General features: G+C 45.8%; 2 protein-coding genes and 1 long non-coding RNA gene across 3 annotated transcripts in view; 2 read left to right on the top strand and 1 right to left on the bottom strand.

The window, feature by feature from the left end:
- Positions 1 to 26,128, bottom strand: part of LOC147646572 (maestro heat-like repeat-containing protein family member 7) — a 386,235-nt gene that overhangs the window by 200,007 nt on the left and 160,100 nt on the right. The gene's annotated exons all lie outside the window — the stretch shown is intronic.
- LOC147646575 (uncharacterized) overlaps positions 1 to 26,128 on the top strand; it is a 252,919-nt gene that overhangs the window by 151,161 nt on the left and 75,630 nt on the right. The window lies entirely within an intron of this gene.
- Positions 1,765 to 7,747, top strand: LOC147646577 (maestro heat-like repeat-containing protein family member 7). The gene is made up of 16 exons (XM_086873265.1): positions 1,765 to 2,393; positions 2,493 to 2,651; positions 2,921 to 2,985; positions 3,095 to 3,244; positions 3,434 to 3,582; positions 3,887 to 4,034; positions 4,284 to 4,471; positions 4,561 to 4,698; positions 4,992 to 5,106; positions 5,279 to 5,416; positions 5,630 to 5,806; positions 5,943 to 6,098; positions 6,257 to 6,358; positions 6,582 to 6,684; positions 6,965 to 7,021; positions 7,311 to 7,747. The coding sequence occupies exons 1-16, from the start codon at positions 2,270 to 2,272 to the stop codon at positions 7,508 to 7,510; spliced, it is 2,169 nt and encodes a 722-aa protein (XP_086729391.1). The 5' UTR covers positions 1,765 to 2,269; the 3' UTR covers positions 7,511 to 7,747.

Genomic DNA, 26,128 nt, shown 5'->3' with positions numbered 1-26,128 from the left:
GTTTTACAGACCCTGCCAGACCAAATCTCCCTGTTTGCCCCAGCGGCCCCTTTGGAAAATGCTCAGATCCACGGGGCTCCATGTGAAGGCTGATGTGACCCTGAGGGACTTCCACACCAATTTCAGCCAGGAGCCTGGCTGTCCCTCATGGACTGGGACCCGGCACCTCTCCAGCCAAAGGGAAAAGGACCCCAGCAAGCCTTGTTAGCCACAGACAGCGCGGTAAAGCTGAACAGCAAAGGACCTTGGGGACATTATTCTGGAATTCAAAAGGTGCCAGCTCCATGGACAACAGAATTATTGTTCCTAACGTGAATGAGGGTGAGGGAAAAAGACTGAGTAAGCTTGTGATGGTAAAGCACAGAAATCCTTTCACATTGTGGTCTCCAGCTAGAACAGGGCTTGGTTTCTCCTGAAGGGAAATCTCAGTCAATCCTGTAAAACTGATAATTGCATTCCTGTGTTCCACAGCACAGTTTTCTGTCAGTGTCCCTGCACTGGATCCGTTACAAGTCAGAGCCCATTGACAGAGTTTTGGCCACCCCACAGGGTGAGCCCTCCGAGGGAACCCCATTCCTCCCAACCTGAGCTGAGAACATACCCAGCAATTAGTTACATTGAGTATTTTGGCTACTTTGATCTTTAAATTTTCAAAATAATTTTGATGACTAATGCCATGATTAAATTCAGAGGTGGTTCTGGCAAACAAAGATCCTGTCTGACTCTCAAGATACAACTTACAGGTGTTGGGGGTTAGGTGTCCTTTATTTTCTATTTAGTTCTGGCTTGCCTGTGGAATTTTTACTCATGACTTGCAGGGAAAACTTAACTGCGGGTACCTGGTGGGTGCTTGAGGAAAAACAAAGAGTTTGGCTGGGCACAGGGGGGGAAGGGGGCAGGAAAAGGGGAGGGTGGGGACAGTTTGGTGGCTTCTTCAGCTTCGGAGAAGAACACTTTGGGTGCAGAGCTGTTGTGGTGGGGAGAAGGGAATTTCGCCATCACCCAGATGGAGCTGCTGCTTCTTCTCCTTCTTCCCTCTTCATTGGTGGCCTCGCACCCCCTGTCCTGCCGGGACGTGTGGCAGTGCCAGCCACCGCAACGGAGCTGCTGATCCACCTCAGCCACTGGCCCGGGATCTCAGCTCATCCCTGCTGTTCCAGCTGAGTGTTCCTCAGATCCCTGCAGGAGCACCAGCACTGACTGCCAACCCAAGGGGGTTTGTGAAACAAAGCCTCTCCTCCATCCTTTCCCTTCTCAGCCCAGAAAGCTGTCACGGGGTCCCTGGTTCTGTTTTCTTGCTAACGCTGTAGTTATTGTTGTTTGTTTGCCTGGTTATAAATACTAGTAAAGAACTGTTATTCCTATCCCCAGATCTCTGCCTGACAGCCCCTTGATTTCAGGATTATCATAATTCGGAGGGAGGGGGTCCACATTTTTCATTCCAAGGGAGGCTCCTGCCCTCCCTAGCAGACACCTGTCTCCAAAAACCGAGACATTTGCATGAGAAAATTTTACAAAGTTTTCAATAAAATTCTTATTGATAAATTTGCCTCCATTTCATTTCTAACAAGCTGTTCCTAAAGATCCCGTCAGGCTGTCTTAGACACTTTGGGCAAAGGATTCCTTCCAAGCTGGGCCACTTGGGGGGGGGATGGGGGCGGCCCCAGGGCGGAGGGCAGGGTGTGCAAGGGCCCTTTGTGACACGCTGCAGCACGGTCACCGTGGGATGGTGGCAACGGGAGCAGATGTCAAAGGGCCCTTTGTGACACGTGCTGCCATAGGAGCTGGCGGTGACAGGGCCACGCCACAGTGCTCGGTGCACGCGACGGGTCAGGACGCGCCAGAGCGGTGCTGTGAGGAGCCCCCGCACAGCGCACTCCTTTGTGTCGGACCTGGAGCTTTTCTGAAGCACTATTACTACAGGTGACCTCGAGGCCAGACCACAGGTCTTGCTGACCTGTGGCCTTGCCGAGACTTCCTTCTTAAGGTTCTCTTGAGGGCAGACCGTGGGACTTGGTGACCCGGAGCTTTTCCGACGTGTCGCCCATCCCTGCAGTCTCTGCCCTTGAGACCAGACCACAATCCCTGTGGAGGAGCCTCCTGTCCTTGTGGCAGGAGCCCTCAAGACCCAAGTGCAGGACTCGCTGTCTTGCAATCTTGCCAGGACTTGAGTCTTGCAGGTGCCTTCCAGGCACGACTGCAGGACTTGCTGACTCCGAGCTTTTCGGAGCCATCTCTCCTGCAAGCAGCCATAAATCCAGTCACTGCCATGGAGCAGCGACTCCCAAGAGTGCCCAAGTTGGCCTGGCTTGAGGAGGAGGAAGAAGGCGGCTCTGGAGCTGTCCTGGCACAGGAGTCTGAAGAGGTGCAGGAGTTCCAGGCACCGCAGGAGGGTGAGTTGCAGAGCTCGGCATTAGGGCTAGTGTCTGTTGCCAGCTTGGCCCCATCCCATTACATGCCATGCCATCCCCTGGTGCTGTTCCTATGGAAAGGATTGGAGAGTCTGGAAGAAGATAGGGAACAGCGACCCCCAAGAGTGCCCAAGCTGGCCTGGGTGGAGGAGGAGGAGGAGGAGGTCGAGGAAGAAGGCCCTGGAGCTGCCCCAGCACCAGAGACCGAAGAGGTGCAGCAGTTGCAGCCGCTGGAGGAGGGTGAGTGGCAGAGCTGGGCCACAGGGCTGGTGCCTGCGGCCATCTTGGCCCCATCCCATCCCATTGCATCCCATCTCATCCCATCCCACACTGTCCTGTGGACACACACCCATGGACAGCACAAAAAAGGGGCTGGGGCTGTCCCCGCAGCAGTGGCCGTGCTGCATCCCCTGGGGCATCCCGGGACTGTCCCTGCCTGGGGAACGTAGGGCTGGGCTGTGCTCTCCGGCCTCTCCCGCAGCCCCTCAGCTCTGGCTGCTCTTTGCCAGATGCAGCCATGGACGGCACACAAGAGCAGGACACCGCCCGTGGCCGCTTCCGCAGAGCAGCGCAGGTACCTGCAGCCATCCCCACCTGCGCTGGGCCTGCTGGCACTGCTCAGCCCAGCACCGCACTTGGAGCACTCCATGCAACTTCCCTGTCTTCCTGCCCTTCTCCTACAGTTTCTTTACCAATTCATCACCAGAATTGGCAAGGAAGAGACCAGACCTATGGACACTGAGGTCAAAGCATCCTCAGAGGTCTTGGCAGAACAGAGCAGCGCTGCCCAGCTGGATCTGCTTGTAGAGACGGCTCTTTTCAATCCAGAGCAAGTAAGCAGCCTGTGGCCAGCCTTTGATCCTCCAGCAATTGCTTGGCTTTCCCAAGCCACGCCTGCTGCTCACTTGAAGCTTTTGAGGCCATGGCAGTGGGCAGGAAGAGAAGCACTTGTCTGGGGAAGAAGCTGGGCACATTGCTGACTCCCTCTGCTAGCATTCCAAGTCTCCCTGTGCCTTCTCCAGGTGCCCGGCGTGGTGAGGTACATCCACCAGTGGCTCATGGCCAATGAGGCTGCTGAGCACAGGATGGACTGGGCCCTGATGCAAGTGGCCGAGGCAGAGCCCGATGATGTGGCCATCACTCTCCTGCGGGTGGCCCCAACGTGTGACAGGTATGGGGCCCAGCTGCCCCGAGGCCTCAGGGCTCCCCAGCCCTTCACCCTGTACAGCCCGGCCCAGGGCTGTGAGCAACACAGACTTCCAGGGCCCTCTGGCTGCTCCCTTTGCCAGCCCTGCTACAAAGTCGGCCCCCGAGCCTGCTGCCGTGCTGCCAGCCTGCCCCTCAGGGGCCTGTCCCCACAGGGCTGGGCTGCCTGGCTGCTGCTGCCGCTCAGGGGCAGTGGGCACAGGCAGAGCTGGTGGCCAGCTCAGCTCCCCGCTGCTGCCCAGCCCACGGTGCTGTGTCTGACCCCGCAGAGCTGCTATGGCCATGTGGACGACCATCTTGCTCTCGCCCTGGATTTCAGAGGAAGTGACACCGCTCCTCATCAATGTGGTGGGGAGCTGGCCGCAGAAAAACCTGGGCACCTCTGATGGGGACAAGACGGCTGTCTTTTCCCTGACTGTGAGTTTCGGGAGCTGGCCTTTGCTCACCGCAAGGCCGGCCGCCTCTCCAGCAGCTCTGTTGCCTCCTTCCCCCACTGCATCTCCCTGCTTCAGGCACTGGCCACAAACCTGGCCTAGGGGCAGCTTCAGGGCCACCAGGCCCGCTGCTCCCCCTGCGTCTCCCCCGGCCTCTCCCTGCCACGCTCAGGCCCTGCCACACGGACGCCCCGGCACTGAGCGCTGTCTCGGGCTGCTTTGTCCTCTGCAGGCAACTCTGGTGATGTGGAAGATCCTCCAGGGGCCCTGTTGCCCACAGATCCTCACAGTCTATTTCCCCCGCCTCTTTGTGCATCTGCTCTTCCAAATGTACTTCAGTACTTTGTATATGACAGAGGACGTCGATACCTTCTGGAAGGAATGCCAGGAGCAACACGGCCTCTCCACCAGCCCCAACAGGTGCTCCATGCCACTCCTCCTGTCCCTGCCACTTCCCCAGCCTCAGAGCCAGTGCTCCCAGCATCACCTGGGCTTTGCTGTGCACACAGGTTTGCAGTGCAGACCCTGAAGGCCCTGCTCTGCAGTCTCCACTTGGAGCATGTGGTGGTGGCAATGGAACGCAAGCGTGGCTGGGACACGCTGCTCTGTGCTGACACCCACCACTATGCCATGGGTCTGCTGGCCAGGTGAGCCCCCCTTCTCCCCACTGCCTCTGACATTTGTGCCCCCTGCCCGGGATGCCCCCCACAGTCCCCGTGGTCATGGGCCTGAGGGCCTCGTCACCGAGGGCCTCGTCAGAAAGGGATGGCCAAGGAGACTGGAAAAGGCTGTGAGAGGAGGGTGCCCAGGAGCAGCCACATCTCAAGAGCCCACATCCCCTCGCAGGGTGCTGGGGCAATAGGACAACTGTGTCCATCAGTCCTGGGAGAGGCTTTTCTCCCCCTTGCTGAGACTCTTTCTGCCATTTTCTGCCTTCCAGGGTAATGCGCCGTGCATCCGCCCACTTGTGCAAAAGCATCTTAAGCTACCTGCTTGAGGTGCTCAGCAAACCGTTGCCACACTGGGATGTCTCTGCCATGGCATTCCTTGTGGAGGTGAGCCTGATGGCTAGCACTACCTCGCTCAGCTCCCTGCCAGCCCTGTCCCCTGGCATAGCCACAGCTGCCTGGGACGGCACCCGCGCCCTGTGCTGCTGCCTGGGCCCAGCCCTGCGCACTTCCAGGCTCCTGCCGGCCGGCTCCCCTCTCACTGCCCTGTGCCTTTCAGCTCCTAGATTGCCTGGACTTGAGTGACTGTGGTGACAGCCTAATGGAGATCTTGTATAAGTACCTGTGGTACAATTCCAGAGAGATGCATCACCAGGTTCTCAGGGCTCTCCTCCTGCTAAGGGACCGTCCCTCCATGGTGAGAAGGGGGCAGCAGCTGAAGCCGTGTGGGCAGCATGAGGCTGGGCAATGCTGTCACTTGGCCTTGGCTGGCCTTTGCCTTGGGCGCTGAGGCAGCTCCTCGCAGCTCTCCTGCCTCCTGCTTCAGCTGCCCGAGTGCTTTGGGACAGCCCTTTGGCCTCTGGGCCCTGCAGCAGCTGCCCGGGCTTTCACACCCTTGTGTTCTGCACAGGCCGAAAGAATTCAGAGCCTGACAGGAAGACTAGTGCACCTCCTGTGGGACTTGGACAGTGATGTGGCCAGGATGAGCATTGCTCTCCTGAGCCATATTCTCCTGGATGAAGACACCCCAATATCCTGGCGCAGGGCCCTGCAGCTGGCTGAGCCGCTCCTGAAACTCCTGGACAATGTAAGGCTCTGTGCCCCAGCCACGGCCACTGCCTGCTGCCCGGACACTTTGTGCCCTGTGCATTTGCAGGCCTGCGCCAATGTGGGCCACAAGAAGCCAATGATGAGGTCATTTTTCCTTCCTTCGTTTCATACAGCCCGATAGCCAGGTGCAGCTGCTCTCCATGTCTCTCCTTCGAAGAGTGATGTCTTCAGCAGAAGAAGAAGGAAGAAAGCCCCTGAAGGAACGAGTGTACCAGAGCCTGCTCCCACTCTTTTTCCACTGCCAAGATGAGAATCGGCATGTGGCAGAGGTGAGGACTCCTGGGCTGCTGCTGCGCCTTGGCAGGGGGCTCAGCTGCCTCCTGCCCTGACGCAGGCTTGCAGGCTGCAGCCTCCTGCAGCCCTTGGCACTGGGACACTCCTGTGCCCTGCCTTGTGGGGCCATTTGCGGCTCTCTGCTGCTCCCCAGGCCTCTCGGACAACGCTCCTTCGCGCGGCTGACTTCCTGAAGAGGCCAGACCTAGAAAAAGCTGTGAGGAAGGAGAAACTGTGGAAGTTTGCCAAGCTCGTGGTAAGGGCAGCCTGCAAGTGCCAGCCAAAGGCTAGAGAAGCCCCCTGGCCCCGGTGCTCAGTGTGTGGGGCTGGCAGCTGTGCCCCTGCCCACTGCTGCACCCGGGGGCCGCACGGCTTCTCAGGGCTGGCCGGGCACGGGAGGCCGGGGCTGGCCGCAGGCAGCAGCGCCCGGCCGAGGGGCAGAGCCCGCGCCAACCCTTCCCTCCTGCCGCTCTCTCCAGCTGGCCGACCACAGGATCCCCTTGGCCGAGCACCTGCGCCGGGCCCTGCAGTACCTGCAGGACCCACAGGAGACCCTGCGAGCGGCGGCCATCAGGGTCATCGGTGAGTCCCGAGCCCGGGCTCCCTCCCCGCCCCGCCGCAGCTCGGCCCCAGCCCCGGCTGCAGCCCCGGCAGCGGCACCCGGGCCCGGCGCCCTGGAGCCCCGGCTGCCCTCGGGGCTGCTGCTGCCGGCCTCTGGCAGCCGTGCCCTTGGACTGAGTCAGGGTGCGGCAAGGGCCCGGGCTGAGCCCTGCCGGGGCAGGAGGCCGTGTGGCCTCAGGGCTGGCAGCGCCGCTGGCAGGGAGCTGTGCTGCTGGGACCCTGACAGGCTCTGTGTTCTCAGGGATGGCCGGGGAGCAGCTGAGGGGGCAGCAGGCAGAGCTCCAGGTTTTGTGCAGAGGTGAGCCAGGACAGCGGGCTGACAGTGTTGGCTGTCGGGGGCAGCTGCAAGCCCTGGCCAGGCTGTGGAGGGCTCTGCTCCCTGTCCCGATGAGGGACGGCGTGAGCAGAGCACAGTGAGATTTCAGGGCCATGTGGGGCATTTGTGGCCAGCAGCTTCGGGCTGACCCCCTTGGTCCCTGCTCCCTCCTGGCCAAGGCAAGAGCCGGCTGGCATGGCCCTGGCAGGGGGCTCTCGCTGGGCCCCACAGCTCTGGGGTGTGACGGTGGCTCTGTTTGTCTCTCTTGCAGCCCTCGAACGCCTGACGGAGGACAGAAGCGGTGCCGTGTCAGACCTGGCACTTGAGACGCTGTATGTCCTCCGGGCCATCCAGAGTGCCCGATACTCCATTCTCCAGAGGATGCAAGACCAAATCCTCAGGGCATGGAGGACACGGCCTCGTCTGTCGGGCCTGGGCTGGCTGCGCTGCTGGAGATGTGCTCAGCGCTGATTTGGGACGTTCTGTTTGCTGGGGCCACCTGGGCAAGCCAGGATTTTTATTTTCATAAGAATTGTTTTCTTCTGTTTTTTTCTTTTTAATACGTAAATAATATAGGATATGTTAGGGCTGAGAGGCTCTATTTTCTGGGGCCACATGGGCCATCTGTTAGTTTTTGTTTCATAGAGATTGTTCTTTTCTTCGTTTCGTTTCCATCTAGTATGTAAATAATATAGGATATGTTCTAAACCACAAGAGTCCCAAGACCTTTCTTTTGCTGCCCAGGGTGTGTGGGGCATAGGGGAAGAGAGGGAAAAGGGTTCTTGTGTTCAGCAACCTGCCGGGGCATGCAGTGGTGCAGGGGAAATGGCCAGAAGCCCCTTGGCCTTTGGTGGTTGTGCTGAAGCCACAAGCCCTGAGGCAGGCAGGAAGCGCCATCTGTGTCCTGCTGCCCGTGTGTTGCTGCCGTGATGGCTGAGGAGCTGCTGGAGCTCCTGTGGGGCTGCGGCGCTGCTGCCGGGCCAGGCTGGGGGAGCCTCTGAGGGCACGGGGTGCTGGGAGGCCGTGAAGGGATGAGGGGCTGCGGAGGCCCAGACGGGACAAGGCATTGGGAAGGCACGAGGGGGATGTGTGAAGGAGTGGGTGGCAGGAGGTTCCAAGGGGACAGAAGGCCCTGGAGGAGCCGGGGTGGTGGGAAGCCCTGAGGAATTGGGTGTCAGAGGGCCATAAGCAGCCCCCGGGCAGCCGCCTGGTCCCTGACACCCGGCTGCTCCGGTGCTGCCCCAAAATGTCCCCCAGGCCTGCAGCAGAAGGCCTGGAGGCTGGGACACCACCCCAGCGGGAGGGTGGGGACAGCCCGAGGTGCCCAGGCTAGGCTGGCTGGGGACATGGAGGGCAGGGGGTGCTGCCAGGCCACGGCCACTGGGTGCCTCCAGGAAGGGGCAGTGGGCAGAGGCAGGGCTGGCGGCCAGCCCGGGCCCTCACGGCTGCCCAGGCCACGCTGCTGTGACCGAGGCCCCCCTGACACAGAGCTCGGGGCCCACAGAGCTGCTGCCACCATGGGGAGGGTGGCGATGTCTCCTCCGGCAGGGCTGCCCAGTGGCTGCTGCCCAAGCGGCTCTGGAGCCCACAGAAACAGCAGCAGAGTGTGCCCAGGAACAGCAGCAGCCCCAACGTCGGCACCTGCGCACTGAGGCGTCCGCAGCAGCCGGGTGCCAAACAGGGGGAGGCTGTGGGCACAATTGCCTTTGCTTTGGCAAAAGGCTTCAGCAGAGTTGGCCACAATGGCTTTCTCTTCACTTGCAGCCTCACAGCAACGCTTGCGAGCTTCAACTGCAGCCTGTGCCCGTGACTGACTTGGATGGCCGTGCTTGAGGGCGAGCTCGCCTTCCACACTCAGGTGCCCCAAGGCAGAGGCACTGGCACCATCCTGAGTGAGAGAGAGAGAGAGAGAGAGAGAGAGAGAGGGAGAGAGAGAGTCTGACGGGGCAGGAGCCCTATGCTGCAGCTGCCCTCCCTCTCATCTGTCCAGGCACCTTAAAGACACATGAAACCAAATCCTGGACTTGCTTGGAACAAAGGAAGAAGCAGCATGTGCTGAAAAAAAGCAGGGACTTACACGGCTCAGTTTTGCTCTCCACTTGGGCAATCCCAGAATCCCTGAGCACTTGGTGTTGCAAAGTATCATCAACATCATCCAGTCTCCAAGCACCCTGCCATGGGCACAGGTGGTGTGCAGGCACAGGTGTCACTAGAATTGGGAGAACACTTTTCCATGTTGACCTTTTCCTCTCCTGGATTTCAAGCAGAGATGAAAAAATCATCTGGTGAATGACAGGTGAATAGTGTAGCTCACAGAACTAGGAGTAGGAGTCTCCAGTGGCCCATGGTGTGTCCATTCAACCATTGTTAGATTGTCCAGTTGGAGCTCAGCGCGGTGCAGCCCGGGCACAGGCACCAGGCTGGTCCATTTCAGCATCCCAAAGTCTTGGTGGCTCCCTGTGCACCCACTGTCTCCTGAATCCATTCTTGAACTCCCAGTTGCTGCTGTGCTGGACATGAGAACACAGGAGCAGCTTGTTTGGCTCATTCTTGCCTTTGCTGCTCCTTCCTAAAGGAATCATCAGGACTATATGCTGATGGAATGGGATCGCCGAACAGCAGGGACTTTGTCTGTAGTGTCTGAAACTAAAACCTTGTCTGACTGTTCAGACACTCTAAAATCATGGGTGAGAATGACAGCTTTGGTATGGAAGAATCCTAGAAATCTTGACTTGTGATTTTTCTAGTCAAGGATTTGAATGCCAATGTGGAAACTACCAAAATATTCAAACTTGTTTTCATTGGCAACCCCTTTGAAATGGCATCAGCACACCTCCAGGGGACAGGGTATGACAGTGGGGACAGTACTTGGCAGCTCATGGCTTCAGATGTGGGAGGTAAATATTTTGCCTAGGTACACATTGAAGTTCAAGTTTTCCCATGGTTTGGATTGACTGGTCATTGCAGGTAACTTTAATCAATGCAAAAGGATGTAAAAGCAGAGTTCCTGGAGAATGTGCACTAGGGAGGAAATAGGGAGAAAACCTTGAACACAGCCAGCAGGCTCTGGAAAAATTTATAAAAGTTAAAATTAAAAATAGATGTAGCACTGTGACTGTTCAGACAGGACTCTTTGTGTCTGGAGGTGATCGTAAAACATTTTAAAATCTTAGGAAATTCGGGAACTCAGAAAGAAAGTTAGGCTTGGCAAGCCCTGGGAAAAGTAGGCCCTGGAAATGTTAGGCCTTGTGCTTGCTAAAGATCATGTGAAACTGCACCTGTGTAATCAATATATGATAAATGATAGAATTGTTAGATGTGATTAGATATAATTATTGTTTAAAGAACATGAGGAACAATGTTAGGGGGTTGAGGTGGGATAACGAGAAATCCATGCTTGGGTAAAAACAATGCATACAATAGAACAATGTAAGTTTAATAATTAATATCTAAGTTGTATAACGATAGAGTATAAAATATGTTCAGCTCAAAAGCAAGATGGGTCAGATTTGGGTCTGTGTACCCCTGACACCCAGAGTTCTTCAATAAAGCACCTGCATAGAATCATTCTGTGATGATGTGTGTTCCAGATCTCTAACAATTTCATCAGATTTTACTGGAATTGTGTGGGACATTTCTGGAATTTTGTGGATTTTTTTTGTAGAATTTTGTGGGATATTGATGAGATTCGGGGAAATCTGGGATTTTTCTTGAACGTTGTGGACATTTGTAGACATTTTGTGAGATGTCGCTGGAATTTTGTAATGTTTTGAGAAGATTTAGGGAATTTTGTGTCATTTTTCTGGAATTTTGTGGAATTTCTCTAGAATTTTATGGGGTATTGAGGAGATTTTGTGAGATGGTTCTGGAATTTTGTGGGATATTGAGTTGATTTAGGGAAATTTGTGGGACTTTTCCTGAATTTTGTGGACATTTGAGGAGATTTTGAGGGATGTTGCTGTAATTGTGTAGGTTTTGAAAAAATTTAGGGAATTTTGCGAGGTATTTTCTGGAATTTTGAAGATTTCCCTGGAATTTTGTGAGATTTGGAGGAGGCCTGAGGAATTTTGAGGAGTTTTTCTTAGATTTTGTGGAAATGGATCGAGTTTTTTTGAGATGTTGCAGGAATTTAGATGAGTTTTGAGAAGATTTAGGGAATTTTGTGATATTTTTCTCGAATTTCATGGGGCTTTCAAGAATTTTGTGGGATTTTTCTTGAATTTTGTGGAAATCTGTGGAGATTTTCTGAGATACTGCAGAAATTTGGTTCGGTCTTGGAAAGTTTAAGGAATTTTGTGGGTTGTTTCTGGAATTATATGGAATATTGTAAAGATTTAGGGGAATCTGTGGGATTTGTCTTGAATTTTGTGGACGCTTGTGGACATTTTGTGGGATGTTGCAGGAATTTGGTTGGGTTTTGAGAAGATTTAAGGAATTTTATGGAATTTCCTAGAATTGTGAGGATTTCTCTAGAATTTTGTGAGATTTGGAGGAGATTTGAAGAATTCTGAGGGATTTTTCTAAGATTTTGTGGGAATCTGTGAAGATTTTTTGAGACGTTGAAGGAATATGGTTGGGTTTTGAGAAGTTTTAGGGAATTCTGTGGTATTTTTCTGTAATTCTGAAGGGCTTTTCCAGAATTTTGTGAGGTTTTTCTGGAATTTTGTGGAAAATTTTGAAGATTTTGTGGGATGTTTCAGGAATTTTGTGGGATTGTGTGTGATTTGGAGGAGACTTGAAGAGTTTTGAGGATTTTTGCTTAGATTTTGTGAAAATTAGTGAAGATTTTGTGAGAAGTTTCAAGAATTTGGTTGGATTTTGAGAAGATTTAGGGAATTTTGTGGGATTTTTCTTGAATTTGCTGGACATTTGTGGCAATTTTGTGAGATATTTCTTGAATTTGGTAAGGTTTTGAGAAGATTAAGGGAATTTTGTGGAATTTTTCTGGAATTTTGTGGAGCTTTTCCAGAATTTTGTGGGACTTGTAGGAGACCTGAAGTATTTTGAGGGACTTTTCTTAGATTTTCTGGAAATTTGTGGAGATTTTGTGAGATGTTTCAGGTATTTGGTTGGGTTTTGGGATGATTTAGGGAATTTTGTGTGGTTTTTCCTGTATTTTGTGAACATTTTCTGGGATTTTTCTGGAATATGGTAGAATTTCTCTAAAATTTAGTGAAAATTTGTGGAAATTTTGAGGAATTTTGCTTAGATTTTGGGAAAATCAGTGGAGATTTTGTGAGATGTTTCTGGAATTTGGTAGGGTTTTGAAAAGATTTAAGGAATTTTGTGGTGCTTTTCAAGAATTTTGTGGGATTTTTCTTGAATTTTGTGGATATTTGTGGTCATTTTGTGAGATGTCTCTGGAATTTGGTAATGTTTTGAGAAGATTTAAGGAATTTTTTGGCATTTTCCTGGAATTTTGAGGAGTTTCTTTTGTATTGGTTTAGATTTGCTAATTTCATTTTTCCGGCTAATGCACCCAATAAATGTCGTGTTTTTGAGGCAGTAACTAAAAAATTACTAGAAAACTCACTTATTTTTTGCTGTGAGATATGGATTAGAGCAGGAGAAATACAGGCTTAAAACTTAAAAGGAATAAAGAAATTTTATTAACAAAACTACAAGAATAAGAACACCAGAATAAACCTCCAGAAAACCCTTTTTTCCCCCACTACCGAACCATTCCCTTGTTCACATGGCAACATAGAGACAAAAAACCTTGGAACTTTGGTGTTTAAAATGTCCTAATTCCTGCTAGAGTCTTTTCATCAGTCTTTGTAGAGAAACAGAAGTCTTCTTCTGCTAATTTGTGGAGTTTTTCATGAGAAAATTATTTCTGTTATAGTTTTCTATTTCTCTGATGCCAGCTGCCCAGGAATCCTGTCACCAGTTCACTCCTCCCATTTCACATCACTCTGAGGTGTGTATGGGTCAATGAGTCTAGGGATGGCATTTTAAGGATGAGTTATTCAAAGGCAAAAGTTCTCTTCATCTGTCTCTGTGAGCTTCCCTGGAAACAGAAGTTTTCTCTTTGCCTCTCAAGGCCTCAAATCTTCAACTATTACTTCTCCCCGCTCTGTTCCAGCACCTCACTGTATCACAATTACTCCACCTTTTGCCCAAAATCCACCCTTTGAACACTCCATTCCTCCCAATATACTCTGTCATGAATTAAAGGAGTTTTTTTCGGAACACTATTGTCCATCTCCATAGCTTTAACAGAAAAATATTTCAGTTTAATTAAAGCATCTCCTTATTCTCCACCTCTTCTGAAGCTTAATTCTTTCCTTTACTGTCTCTTATAGTTTATGAAGTTTCTTTACATGTTGATTCCTCTCTTATTCTCTCTCTGGGTAAAAGGATTAATCTGCAAGTCTCATCTGGGTAATGAAAAGGTTAAAATCTTGCCCAGGCTTTGTAGATGGTTCTGTGATCTCTGCCGGAGCAGCGGCTGGAGCTGTGTGCGCTGGAAGATTCTTCATGGCTGCTCTGGAGAGTGTGGTCACTGTCTCAGCCCGCCGCAGCTCAAGAGCTTTTTCTTTCTTTCCTGGGCAGTCTGTGGTGAATTCAGTCGCAGCAAAAAGTGCAGCCGAGCCAGGGAGCGGCCTGGCCCGGCCAGAGCCCGGGGCAAGCCCCGCAGGCCCCATCTCCCGGCCGGGAGCCGCGGCAGGCCCAGCCCAGCCCCTGCCCGGGCCGCATGGGCTGGGCCGGGGACGGGAAGCCAGCTGGAGCTCAGTTACCTTTCACAGCCAGCAAACCAAGAGACAAAGAAATTCCCAGCCTTAGGGCTTAAGTGCTGTTCACAGCTTGATCTCACTTTGCAGTGCTTAAAACTGCTGTCAATTCTTAGAAATGGCCAGCTGTTGGCGAGGAGACAAACTCCCATCAGCCGCCAGCAGTTTTAACTTCCTTAGGTGTTTCTCTTTGTTTTCTTCAATGCAAATCTATCACAAAACCCGACCAAATTCCAGAAACATCCCACAAAATTCCCTACATCTTCTCAAAATTCAACCAATTTCCTGCAACATCCAACAAAATGTCCTCAAATGTCCACAAAATACAAGAAAAATGCCCTAAAATTCCCTAAATATCCTCCTTAACCTACAAAATTCATGAAACATCTCACAAAATCTCCATGATTTTCCACAAAATTCCAGAAAAATCTCTTAAAATTCTTGAAACATCCCACAAAATTCCCAAAGGATCCCACAAAATCCCCTAAAACTTCTCAAAACACTACCAAATTCCAGCAACATCCCACAAAATCTCCACAAATGTTCGCAAAATCTAAGAAAAAAACCTCAAAAATCTTCACGTCTCCTCAAAATCTCACAAAATCCCATAAAAATCTCACAAAATCCCATAAAAATCCCACAAAATTTGAGAAGAATCCCACAAAATTCCTTAAATCTTCTCAAAATACCACAAAATTATTGAAAAGCCTTAGAATATTCCAGAAAAAGTCATTCAAAATTCTTCAAATCTCCTAAAAAATCCCACAAAATCCCATAAACATCCCACAAAATTCCAGAAACATCACACAAAATTCCCTATATCTTCTCAAAATTCTACCAAATTCTGGCCACATCCCACAAAATGTCTTGAAATGTCCAAAAAATTCAAGAAAAAGCCCCACAAAATTCCAAAAAAATCCCACAAAATTCCCACACGTTTTAAAAACCCTACAAAATTCTTGAAATGCCTTTTAATATTCCAGAAAAAATCCCACAGAATTCCCTAAATCTTCTCAAAATTTTACCAAATTCCAGAAACATCCCACAAAATGTCCACAAATGTCCACAAAATTCCAGAAAAATCCCACAAAATTCCCTAACTCTCCTCAAAACTACACAGAATCTCCACCAATTTCCAGAAAATCTAAGAAAAATCCCTCCAAATTCTTCAAGTCTCCTCCAAATCCCACAAAATTCTGGAAAAGCCCCACAAAATTCCACAAATATCCCACAAAATTCCTTCAATCTTCTCAAAACCCTACCAAATTCCTGCAATATCCCACAAAATGTCCACAAATGACCACAAAATCTCAGAAAAAATACCACAAAATTGCCTAAATCTCCTCAATATTACACAATTTTTAAGAAACATCCCAGAAAATCCCCACCAATTTCCACAAAATTCCAGAAAAATCTCATAAAATTCTTGAAAAGCCCCACAAATTTTCTGGAAATCTTCTCAAAACCTTACCAAATTCCTGCAACATCTCACAAAATGTCCACAAATATCCACAAAATTCAGGAAACATCTCACAATATCTCCACAAATTTCCACAAAATTCAAGAAAAATCCCACAAAATTCTGGAAAAGCTCCTCAAAATTCCAGAAAAATCCCACAAATTTCCCTAAATCTCCTCAATATCCCACAAGGTTCCAGAAGCATCCCACAAAATTTCTTAAATATTTTCAAAACTCAACCAAAGTCCTGCAGCATCTCACAAAATCCCCACCAACTTCCACAAAATCCAAGAAAAAGCTATTAAAATTCTTCAAGTCCCCTCAAAATCCAACAAAATTCAAGAGACATCCTCAAAATTCCAGAAAAATCCCACAGAATTCCCTAAATCTTTTCAAAACCTCAAAAAAATCCAGAAACATCTGACAAAATCTCCACAATTTTCCAGAAAATCTAAGAAAATCCCTCAAAATTCTTCAAGTCTCCTCCAAATCTTTCAAAATTCTGGAAAAGCCCCACAAAATTCCAGGAAAATGCCACAAATTTCCCAAAATCGCCTGAATACCCCACCAAATTCCAGAAGCATCCCACAAAATCTCCACAAATTTCCACAAAATTCAAGAAAAATCCCACAAAATTCCTTCAAGCTTCTCAAAACCTGTTGCCTTGGTGGGGGCAAGGCGACCCGGTTCAAGAAAGACACCACGGGTGTCTCATTAAGGACTTCTGGATTTAGGTTCTTTTTCCCTTTGAACTGAAGATTGACGAGAGGGAGGCAGTTTTCTCTTGTTCGGTCTCACTTGTTTATTCTTTTCTTATCAGCATTACAAGGTACAAGGAGCTATGTGCACTATGATAGAAAAGGGTAAAATGGCTAACAAAGATCCTCTTCAAGGTCTTTTATATGTCCATTTACCCAATTAACTGATGCCAACTAAATTATTTCTCTTAGTGACCCAACGACTCAACACCTGTGTGCTGCACTACGGTATTTTCTATCCAATCACCTACTACTACCCAAAAACCCCTAGGAGAAGAACATGAAGAAGAAAGAAGGAGGACAAGAGACAACACCCTAAATCCTCCATCTTGTCTCCTGTTCTCTAAACTACTTTTTAGCCCAGTGATTTAAGAAACTTTCTAATCTACACACGTAGACTTTTCCTATCTAACTTTAACATTTGTTTTCATGTATCACCATGAAAACATGCTCATGAATTTCATATTATATGAAATTCAGTGTTTCTTTGAATCCTAGAACTAAGCATTAGAAACAAGGGCACACACTCTGTATCTCAGACTCCAACACCCTCCCAGTTCCTTCCCAGCCCTTCCCAGTCTCGTCTGGGGGCATGGCCAAAACTGCCCAGAGTGAACGCGGTGGTCCCAGAGCGATCCCAATGCTGATTCTGGTCCCGGTGTCGATCTCTGTCCTGGAGCTGTGGTGGTCCCAGTGTCGGTCCCAGAGCGCTCCCGGTCCCACTCTTTCTCTCCATCTCACTCTCAGTCCCGGTCTTGGTCCCGGAGCGGTGCCAGTCTCAGTGCCAGTGCCAGTGCTGGTTTCAGTCCTGGTCTTGGTCTTGGCCTCGGAGCAGTTCCTGTCCCAGTGCCAGTGCTGGTCCTGGAGTGATCCCGGTGCTGATCCCAGTGCTGGTCCTGGAGTGATCCCGGTGCTGATCCCAGTGCTGGTCCTGGAGTGATCCCAGTGCTGATCCCAGTGCTGATCCTGGAGTGATCCCGGTGCTGATCCTGGTGCTGGTCCTGGACCGATCCCAGTGCTGGTCCTGGAGTGATCCCGGTGCTGATCCTGGTTCTGGTCTCAGTCTCAGTCTCAGAGCGCTCCTGGTGTTGATCCCAGTCCCTGTGCTGGCCTCACTCTCAGTCTCGGAGCAGTCCCGGGGCACTCCCGGAGCCGATTCCGGTCCCGGTGTCGATCTCAATGGCGCAGCGGTGCCGGTCCCGGTCTCAGTCCCGGTCCCGGAGCGGTGCCGCTCTCGGTGCCGGTGCCGGATTCAGTCCCAGTCTCAGGCCCGCTCTAGGCCTCAGTCTCGGTCTCGGTCTCCATCTGGGTCTCGCTCCCAGTCCCGGTGCCGCTCGAACCGAGCCCTTTTCGGGTGATTTCAGGTCCCTTTTGGGCGTTTCAGGCCACTTTGGCTGATGTTGGGGCCCTTTGGGTGATTTGAGGCAAAACCAGCGACTTTCAGGGTGGACCTTGCACCCATTTGGGAGATCCCAGGGTGATTTTAGGCCATTTGGAGTGGGTTTGACACCGCTTTGGGCATTTTTATGCCCTGGTGGTTGCCGTTTGGACTCCTTGGGATGATTTTAACCCCATTTGGCTGATGTTAGGCCAAACCATGAGGACTTAGCGCGCAGTTTAGGTCCCTTTATATGATTTTGCTTTTCTCCTTTCTTTATTGAAATCTCAGCAGTTTTAACACTTTTTTTCCCAGTTTTTTTATCAAAATCTTCATAAAAATTGCCCCAAATGTTCTCAAAATCCTACAAAATTCCAGAAAAACTCCACAAAATTCCACAAAAATCCCACAAAACCTCCTGAAATTCCCACAAAATTCCAGAAAAATACCACCAAATTCACCAAACAGACTCAAAATCCTGAAAATTCAAGAAATATCTCACAAAATTATAGAAATATCCCACAAAAATCACTAAAGCATTTAAATATCCCACAAAATTCTCTAAAAAATTCACAAAATTCCACAAAACCCCCAGAAATTACAGAAAAATCTGATGCAATTACACAAAATTCCACTAAATTCCAAAAATATCCCAAAAATCTACTATAATTTGAAAAAACTCCAGAAATATTCCAGAAAAAAATCCAGTGAAACACCACAAAATTCTTCACGTTTTCTCAACATCCACAAAATTCAAGAAAAATCCCAGGAAATTGCAGAAAAATACCAAAAAATTCCCTGAAACTTCTCAAAACCCAACCAAATTCCAGAAACATTTGATAAAATCTCCACAAATTCCCACAAAATTTAAGAAAAAACCCACAAAATCCCCGATATTTTTTCAAAACCCAACCAAATTCCTGCAACATCTCACAAAATCTCCACCAATTTCCACAATATCCAGGAAAAATCCCTCACAATCCTCCAACTCTCCTCCAAATCCCAGAAAAATCCCACAAAATTGCAGAAACATCCCACAAAATCTCCTCAATATCACAGAAAATTCTGGAAAAGCCCCACAAAATTGCAGAAAAATGCAACACAATTCCCTAAATCTTCTGGAAACATTACAAAATTCCACAGACATCTCGCAAAATCTCCACAAATTTCCACCAAATCTAAGAAAATTCCCTCAAAATTCTTCAAGTCTCCTCCAAAGCCTGCAAAATTCTGGAAAAGCCCCACACAATTCCCTCAATCTTCTCCAATTTATACCAAATTCCTGCAACATCCCACAAAATCTCCACAAATGTCCACAAAATTAAAGACAAATTTCACAAAAATCACTAAATTTCCTCAATATCCCACAAAATTCCAGAACCATCTCACAAAATCTCAACAAATTTCCACAAAATTCAAGAAAACTGCCACAAAATTCTTGAAAAGCTCCTCAAAATTCCAGAAAAATCCCACAAAATTCCTTAAATCTTGTCAAAACCCAACCAAATTCCTGACACATCTCACAAAATCTCCACCAATTTCCACAAAATCCAGGAAAAATCCCTCACAATCCTTCAACTCTCCTCGAAATCCCACAAAAATTCCACAAAATTCCAGGAAAATGTTACAAAATTCCTTAAATTTTCTCAAAACCCAACCAAATTCCTGCAATATCCCACAAAATCTCCAGAAATGTCCACAAAATTCAAGAAAAATCCCACAAAATTGACTAAATTTCCTCAATATCCCACAAAATTCCAGAACCATCTCAAAAAATCTCCACCAATTTCCACAAAATCCAGGAAAAATCCCACTAAATTCTTGAAAGCCTCTCAAAATTCCAGAAAAATGCCACAAAATTCCCTAAATCTTCTCAAAACATTACAAAATTCCTGCAACATCTCACAAAATCTCCACCAGTTTCCACAAAATCTACGAAAACTCCCTCAAAATTCCTCAAGTCTCCTCCAAATCCCACAAAATTCTGGAAAAGCCCCACACAATTCCCTAAATCTTCTCAAAACCCAACCCAATTCCTGCAACATCTCAAAAAATCATGTCAAATCTCCACAAAATCTAGGAAAAATCCCTCAAAATTCTTCAAGTCTCCGCCAAATCCCACAAAAATCCCACAAAATTCCAGAAACATCCCACAAAATCTCCTCAATATCACAAAAAATTATGGAAAAGCCCCTCAAAATTCCAGAAAAATGCCACAAAATCCCCTAAATCTTCTCAAAATATTTCAAAATTTCAGACATCTCAAAAAATCTCCACAAATGGCCACAAAAGACAAGAAAAATCCCTCAAAATTCTCCAAGTCTCCACCAAATCACAAAAAATTCTAGAGAAATTCCACAAAATTGCAGAAAAATGCAACAAAATTCCCTAAATCTTCTCAAAACCCTATGAAAATCTGGAAACATCCCACAAAATGTCCACAAATGTCCACAAAATACAAGAAAAATCCCTCAAAATTTTTCAAGTCTCCTCCAAATACCACAAAAATTCCACAAATTTCCAGCAACATCCAACAAAATCTCCTCAATATCACAAAAAATTCTGGAAAAGCCCCACAAAATTCCAGGAAAATCCAACAAAATTCCTTCAGTTTTCTCAAAACATTACAAAATTCCTAAAACATCTCACAAAATCTCCACCAATTTCCACCAAATCTAGGAAAAATCCCTCAAAATTCTTCAAGTCTCCTCCCAATCCCACAAAATTCTGGAAAAGCCCCACACAATTCCCTAAATCTTCTCAAATTTCTACCAAATTCCTGCAACATCCCAAAAAATCTCCACCAATGTCCACAAAATTCCAGAAAGATCCCACAAAATTCCCTAAATTTTCTCAAAACATTACAAAATTTTACAGACATCTCCCAAAATCTCCACCAATTTCCACCAAATCTTAGAAAATTGCCTCAAAATTCTTCAAGTCTCCTCCAAATTCCAAGGAATTCAAGAGAAATCCTCAAAATTCCAGGAAAATGTTATAAAATTCCTTGAATCTTTTCAAAACCCTACCAAACTCCTGCAACATCCCACAAAATCTCCACAAAATTCAAGAAAAATCCCTCAAAAATTCTTCAAGTCTCCTCCAAATCCCACAAAATTCTGGAAAAGCCCCACACAATTCCCTAAATCTTCTCAAAACCCAACCAAATTCCTGCAACATCCCACAAAATCTCCACAAATGTCCACAAAATTCAAGAAAAATCCCTCAAATATTCATTAAATTTCCTCAATATCCCACAAAATTCCAGAACCATCTCACAAAATCTCCACACATTTCCACAAAATTCAAGAAAACTCTCAAAAAAATTCTTGAAAAGACACTCAAAATTCCAAAAATATCCAACAAAATTCCCACAATCTTCTCAAAACATTACAAAATTCCACAGACATCTCCCAAAATCTCCACCAATTTCCACCAAATCTAGGAAAAAAATCCCTCAAAATACTTCAAGTCTCCTCCAAATTCCAAGAAATTCAAGAGAAATCCTCAAAATTCCAGGAAAATGTTACAAAATTCCTTCAATCTTCTCAAAACCCTACCAGACTCCAACCACATCCCACAAAATGTCCACAAACGTCCACAAAATTTAAGAAAAATCCCTCAAAAATTCATTAAATTTCCTCAATATCCCACAAAATTCCAGAACCAGCTCACAAAATCTCCACACATTTCCACAAAATTCAAGAAAACTCCCACAAAATTCTTGGAAGCCTCTCAAAATGCCAGAAAAATCCCACAAAATTCCCTAAATTTTCTCAAAACATTACAATATTCCACAGACATCTCACAAAATCTCCACCAAGTTCCACAAAATCTAGGAAAAATTCCCTCAAAATTCTTCATGTCTCCTCAAAGTATTAAAAAAATCCCACAAACATTCCACAAAATACCACAAAACCCCACAAAATCTCCCCATTATCCCACAGAATTCTAAAGAAATTCCACAAAATTCAAGAAAACTTCCACAAAATTCCCAAAATTTTCTCAAAACGCAACCAAATTCCTGCAACACCTCACAAAATCTCCAACAATTTCAAAAAAAAACTAAGAAAAATCCCTCAAAATTCTTCAAGTCTCCTCCAAATCCCACAAAATTCTGGAAAAGCCCCACACAATTCCCTAAATCTTCTCAAATTTCTACCAAATTCCTGCAACATCCCACAAAATCTCCACAAATGTCCACAAAATTCAAGAAAAATCCCACAAAATTCATTAAATTTCCTCAATATCCCACAAAATTCCAGAACCATCTCACAAAATCTTCACACATTTCCAGAAAATTCAAGAAAACTCCCCAAAAAATTCTTGAAAAGCCCCTCAAAATGCCAGAAAAATCCCAGAAAATTCCCTAAATTTTCTCAAAACATTACAATATTCCACAGACATCTCACAAAATCTCCACCAAGTTCCACAAAATCTAGGAAAAATTCCCTCAAAATTCTTCATGTCTCCTCAAAGTATTAAAAAAATCCCACAAACATTCCACAAAATACCACAAAAACCCCACAAAATCTCCCCATTATCCCACAGAATTCTAAAGAAATTCCACAAAATTCAAGAAAACTTCCACAAAATTCCCTAAATTTTCTCAAAACGCAACCAAATTCCTGCAACACCTCACAAAATCTCCAACAATTTCAAAAAAAAACTAAGAAAAATCCCTCAAAATTCTTCAAGTCTCCTCCAAATCCCACAAAATTCTGGAAAAGCCCCACACAATTCCCTAAATCTTCTCAAATTTCTACCAAATTCCTGCAACATCCCACAAAATCTCCACAAATGTCCACAAAATTCAAGAAAAATCCCACAAAATTCATTAAATTTCCTCAATATCCCACAAAATTCCACAACCAGCTCACAAAATCTCAACAAATTTCCAAAAAATTCAAGAAAACTCTCAAAAAGATTCTTGAAAAGACACTCAAAATTCCAGAAATATCCAACAAAATTCCCACAATCTTCTCAAAACATTACAAAATTCCACAGACATCTCCCAAAATCTCCACCGATTTCCACCAAATCTAGGAATAATTCCCTCAAAATTCTTCAAGTCTCCTCCAAATTCCAAGAAATTCAAGAGAAATCCTCAAAATTCCAGGAATATGTTTCAAAATTCCTTCAATCTTCTCAAAACCCTACCAAACTCCAGCCACATCCCACAAAATGTCCACAAAAATTCAAGAAAAATCTCTCAAAAATTCTTAAAGTCTCCTCAAAAATCCCACAAACATCTCGCAAAATCTCCTCAATATCCCACAAAATTCTGGAAAACCCCACAAAATTGCAGAACAATGCCACAAAATTCCCTCAGTCTTCTCAAAACCCAACCAAATTACTACAACATCTCACAAAATCTCCACCCATTTCCACAAAATCTAGGAAAAATCCCTCAAAATTCTTCAAGTCTCCTCCAAATCCCACAAAATTCTGGAAAAGCCCCACACAATTCCCTCAATCTTCTCAAATTTCTACCAAATTCCTGCAACATCCCACAAAATCTCCACAAATGTCCACAAAATTCAAGAAAAATCCCACAAAATTAATTACATTTCCTCAATATCCCACAAAATTCCAGAACCATTTCACAAAATCTCAACAAATTCCCACAAAATTCAAGAAAACTCTCAAAAAAATTCTTGAAAAGACTCTCAAAATTCCAGAAATATCCAACAAAATTCCCACAATCTTCTCAAAACATTACAAAATTCCACAGACATCTCCCAAAATCTCCACCAATTTCCACCAAATCTAAGAAACAAATCCCTCAAAATTCTTCAAGTCTCCTCCAAATTCCAAGAAATTCGAGGGAAATCCTCAAAATTCCAGGAAAATGTTTCAAAATTCCTTCAATCTTCTCAAAACCCTACCAGACTCCAGCAACATCCCACAAAATGTCCACAAACATCCACAAAATTCACGAGAAATCCCTCAAAAATTACTCACATCTCCTCAAAATCCCACAAACATCCCACCAAACTCTGGAAAACCCCACAAAATTGCAGAAAAATGCCACAAAATTCCCTCACTCTTCCCAAAACCAATCCAAATTCCTGCAACATCTCCCAAAATCTCCACCCATTTCCACCAAATCTAAGAAAATTGCCTCAAAATTCTTCAAGTCTCCTTCAAATTCCAAGGAATTCAAGAGAAATCCTCTAAATTCCAGGAAAATGTTACAAAATTCCTTCAATCTTCTCAAAACCCTACCAAACTCCACCAACATCCCACAAAATGTCCAAAAAATTCAAGAACAGTCTCTCAAAAATTCTTCAAGTCTCCTCAAAATCCCACAAACATCTCACAAAATCTCCTCAATATCCCACAAAATTCTGGAAAACCCCACAAAATTGCAGAAAATGCCAATAAAAAATTCCCTCAGTCTTCTCAAAACCCAACCAAATTCCTGCAACATCTCACAAAATCTCCACCCATTTCCACAAAATTCAAGAAAAATCCCTCAAAATTCTTCAAGTCTCCTACAAATTCCAAGAAATTCGAGGGAAATCCTCAAAATTCCAGGAAAATGTTACAAAATTCCTTCAATCTTCTCAAAACCCTACCAGACTCCAACCACATCCCACAAAATGTCCACAAATGTCCACAGAATTCAAGAAAAATCCCTCAAAAATTCATTAAATTTCTTCAATATCCCACAAAATTCCAGACCCATCTCACAAAATCTTCACACATTTCCACAAAATCCAAGAAAACTCCCACAAAATTCTTGGAAGCCCCTCAAAATGCCAGAAAAATCCCACAAAATTCCCTAAATTTTCTCAAAACATTACAGAATTCCACAGAAATCTCGCAAAATCTCCACCAATTTCCACCAAATATAAGAAAATTCCCTCAAAACAAGTCTCCTCCAAATTCCAAGGAATTCAAGAGAAATCCTCAAAATTCCAGGAAAATGTTACAAAATTCCTTGGATCTTCTCCAAACCCTACCAAACTCCAGCAACATCCCACAAAATGTCCACAAAATTCAAGAAAAATCCCTCAAAAATTCTTCAAGTCTCCTCAAAATCCCACAAACATCTCATAAAATCTCCTCAATATCCCACAAAATTCTGGAAAAGCCCCACACAATTTCCTAAATCTTCTCAAATTTCTACCAAATTCCTGCAACATCCCACAAAATCTCCACAAATGTCCACAAAATTCAAGAAAAATCCCACAAAATTCATTACATTTCCTTAATATCCCACAAAATTAGAGAACCATCTCACAAAATCTCCACACATTTCCACAAAATTCAAGATAACTCTCAAAAAATTCTTGGAAAGACCTTCAAAATTCCTGAAATATCCAACAAAATTCCCACAATCTTCTCAAAACATTACAAAATTCCATAGACATCTCACAAAATCTCCACCCATTTCCACCAAATCTAAGAAAAAAATCCCTCAAAATTCTTCAAGTCTCCTCCAAATTCCAAAAAATTCATGAGAAATCCTGAAAATTCCAGGAAAATGTTACAAAATTCCTTCAACCTTCTCAAAACCCTACCAGACTCCAACCACATCTCACAAAATGCCCACAAACGTCCACAAAATTCAAGAAAAATCCCTCAAAAATTCTTCAAGTCTCCTCAAAATCCCACAAACATCTCACAAAATCTCCTCAATATCCCACAAAATTCTGGAAAACCCCACAAAATTGCAGAAAAATGCCAATAAAAAATTCCCTCAGTCTTCTCAAAACCCAAACAAATTCCTGCAACATCTCACAAAATCTCCACCCATTTCCACAAAATTCAAGAAAAATCCCTCAAAATTCTTCAAGTCTCTTCCAAATCCCACAAAATTCTGGAAAAGCCCCACACAATTCCCTAAATCTTCTCAAATTTCTACCAAATTCCTGCAACATCCCACAAAATCTCCACAAATGTCCACAAAATTCAAGAAAAATCCCACAAAATTCACTAAATTTCCTCAATATCCCACAAAATTCCAGAACCATCTCACAAAATCTCCACCAATTTCCACAAAATTCAGGAAAACTCACACAAAATTTTTGAAAGACCCTCAAAATTCCAGAAAAAAAATCCCCACAAAATTCCTGAAATCGTCTCAAAACATTACAAAATTACAAAGACATCTCACCAAATCTCCACAAATTTCCACCAAATCTAAGAAAATTCCCTCAAAATTCTTCAAGTCTCCTCAAAATTCCAAGAAATTTAAGAGAAATCCTCAATATTCTAGGAAAATATTACAAAATGCCTTCAATCTTCTCAAAACCCTACCAAACTCCAGCCACATCCCACAAAATCTCCACCAATTTCCACAAAATCTAGGAAAAATCCCTCAAAATTCTTCAAGTCGCCTCAAAATCCTACAAACATCCCACAAACATTCCACAAAATCTCCTCAATATCCCACAGAATTCTAGAGAATTTCCACAAAATTCCAGAAAAATGCCACAAAATTCACTAAATCTTCTCAAAAGCCAACCAAACTCCAGAAACATCCCACAAAATGTCCACAAAATTCAAGAAAAATCCCTCAAAAATCACTAAATTTCTTCAGTATCCCAACCAAATTCCATAACCATCTCACAAAATCTCCACCAATTTCCACCAAATCTAAGAAAATTCCCTCAAAATTCTGCAAGTCTCCTCCAAATTCCAAGAAATTCAAGAGAAATCCTCTAAATTCCAGGAAAATGCCACAAAATTCCTTGAATCTTTTCAAAACCCGACCAAACTCCAGAAACATCCCACAAAATGTCCACAAAT

The sequence above is a fragment of the Cyanistes caeruleus genome, unplaced genomic scaffold (assembly GCF_971803275.1).
Source record: "Cyanistes caeruleus unplaced genomic scaffold, bCyaCae1.hap1.1 HAP1_SCAFFOLD_91, whole genome shotgun sequence".
Lineage (NCBI taxonomy): Eukaryota > Metazoa > Chordata > Aves > Passeriformes > Paridae > Cyanistes > Cyanistes caeruleus.
Note: the sequence above shows the minus strand (reverse complement) of the source record. Positions and strands in the feature narration are given on the sequence as shown.

Excerpts from the sequence above, each read along its gene's own strand:
- LOC147646577 (XM_086873265.1), top strand. The coding sequence starts at position 2,270 with ATGGAGCAGCGACTCCCAAGAGTGCCCAAGTTGGCCTGGCTTGAGGAG. Across the intron at positions 2,986-3,094 it reads GCTTCCGCAGAGCAGCGCAG|TTTCTTTACCAATTCATCAC; the intron begins GTACCTGCAGCC and ends CTTCTCCTACAG. Across the intron at positions 6,099-6,256 it reads AGAATCGGCATGTGGCAGAG|GCCTCTCGGACAACGCTCCT; the intron begins GTGAGGACTCCT and ends GCTGCTCCCCAG.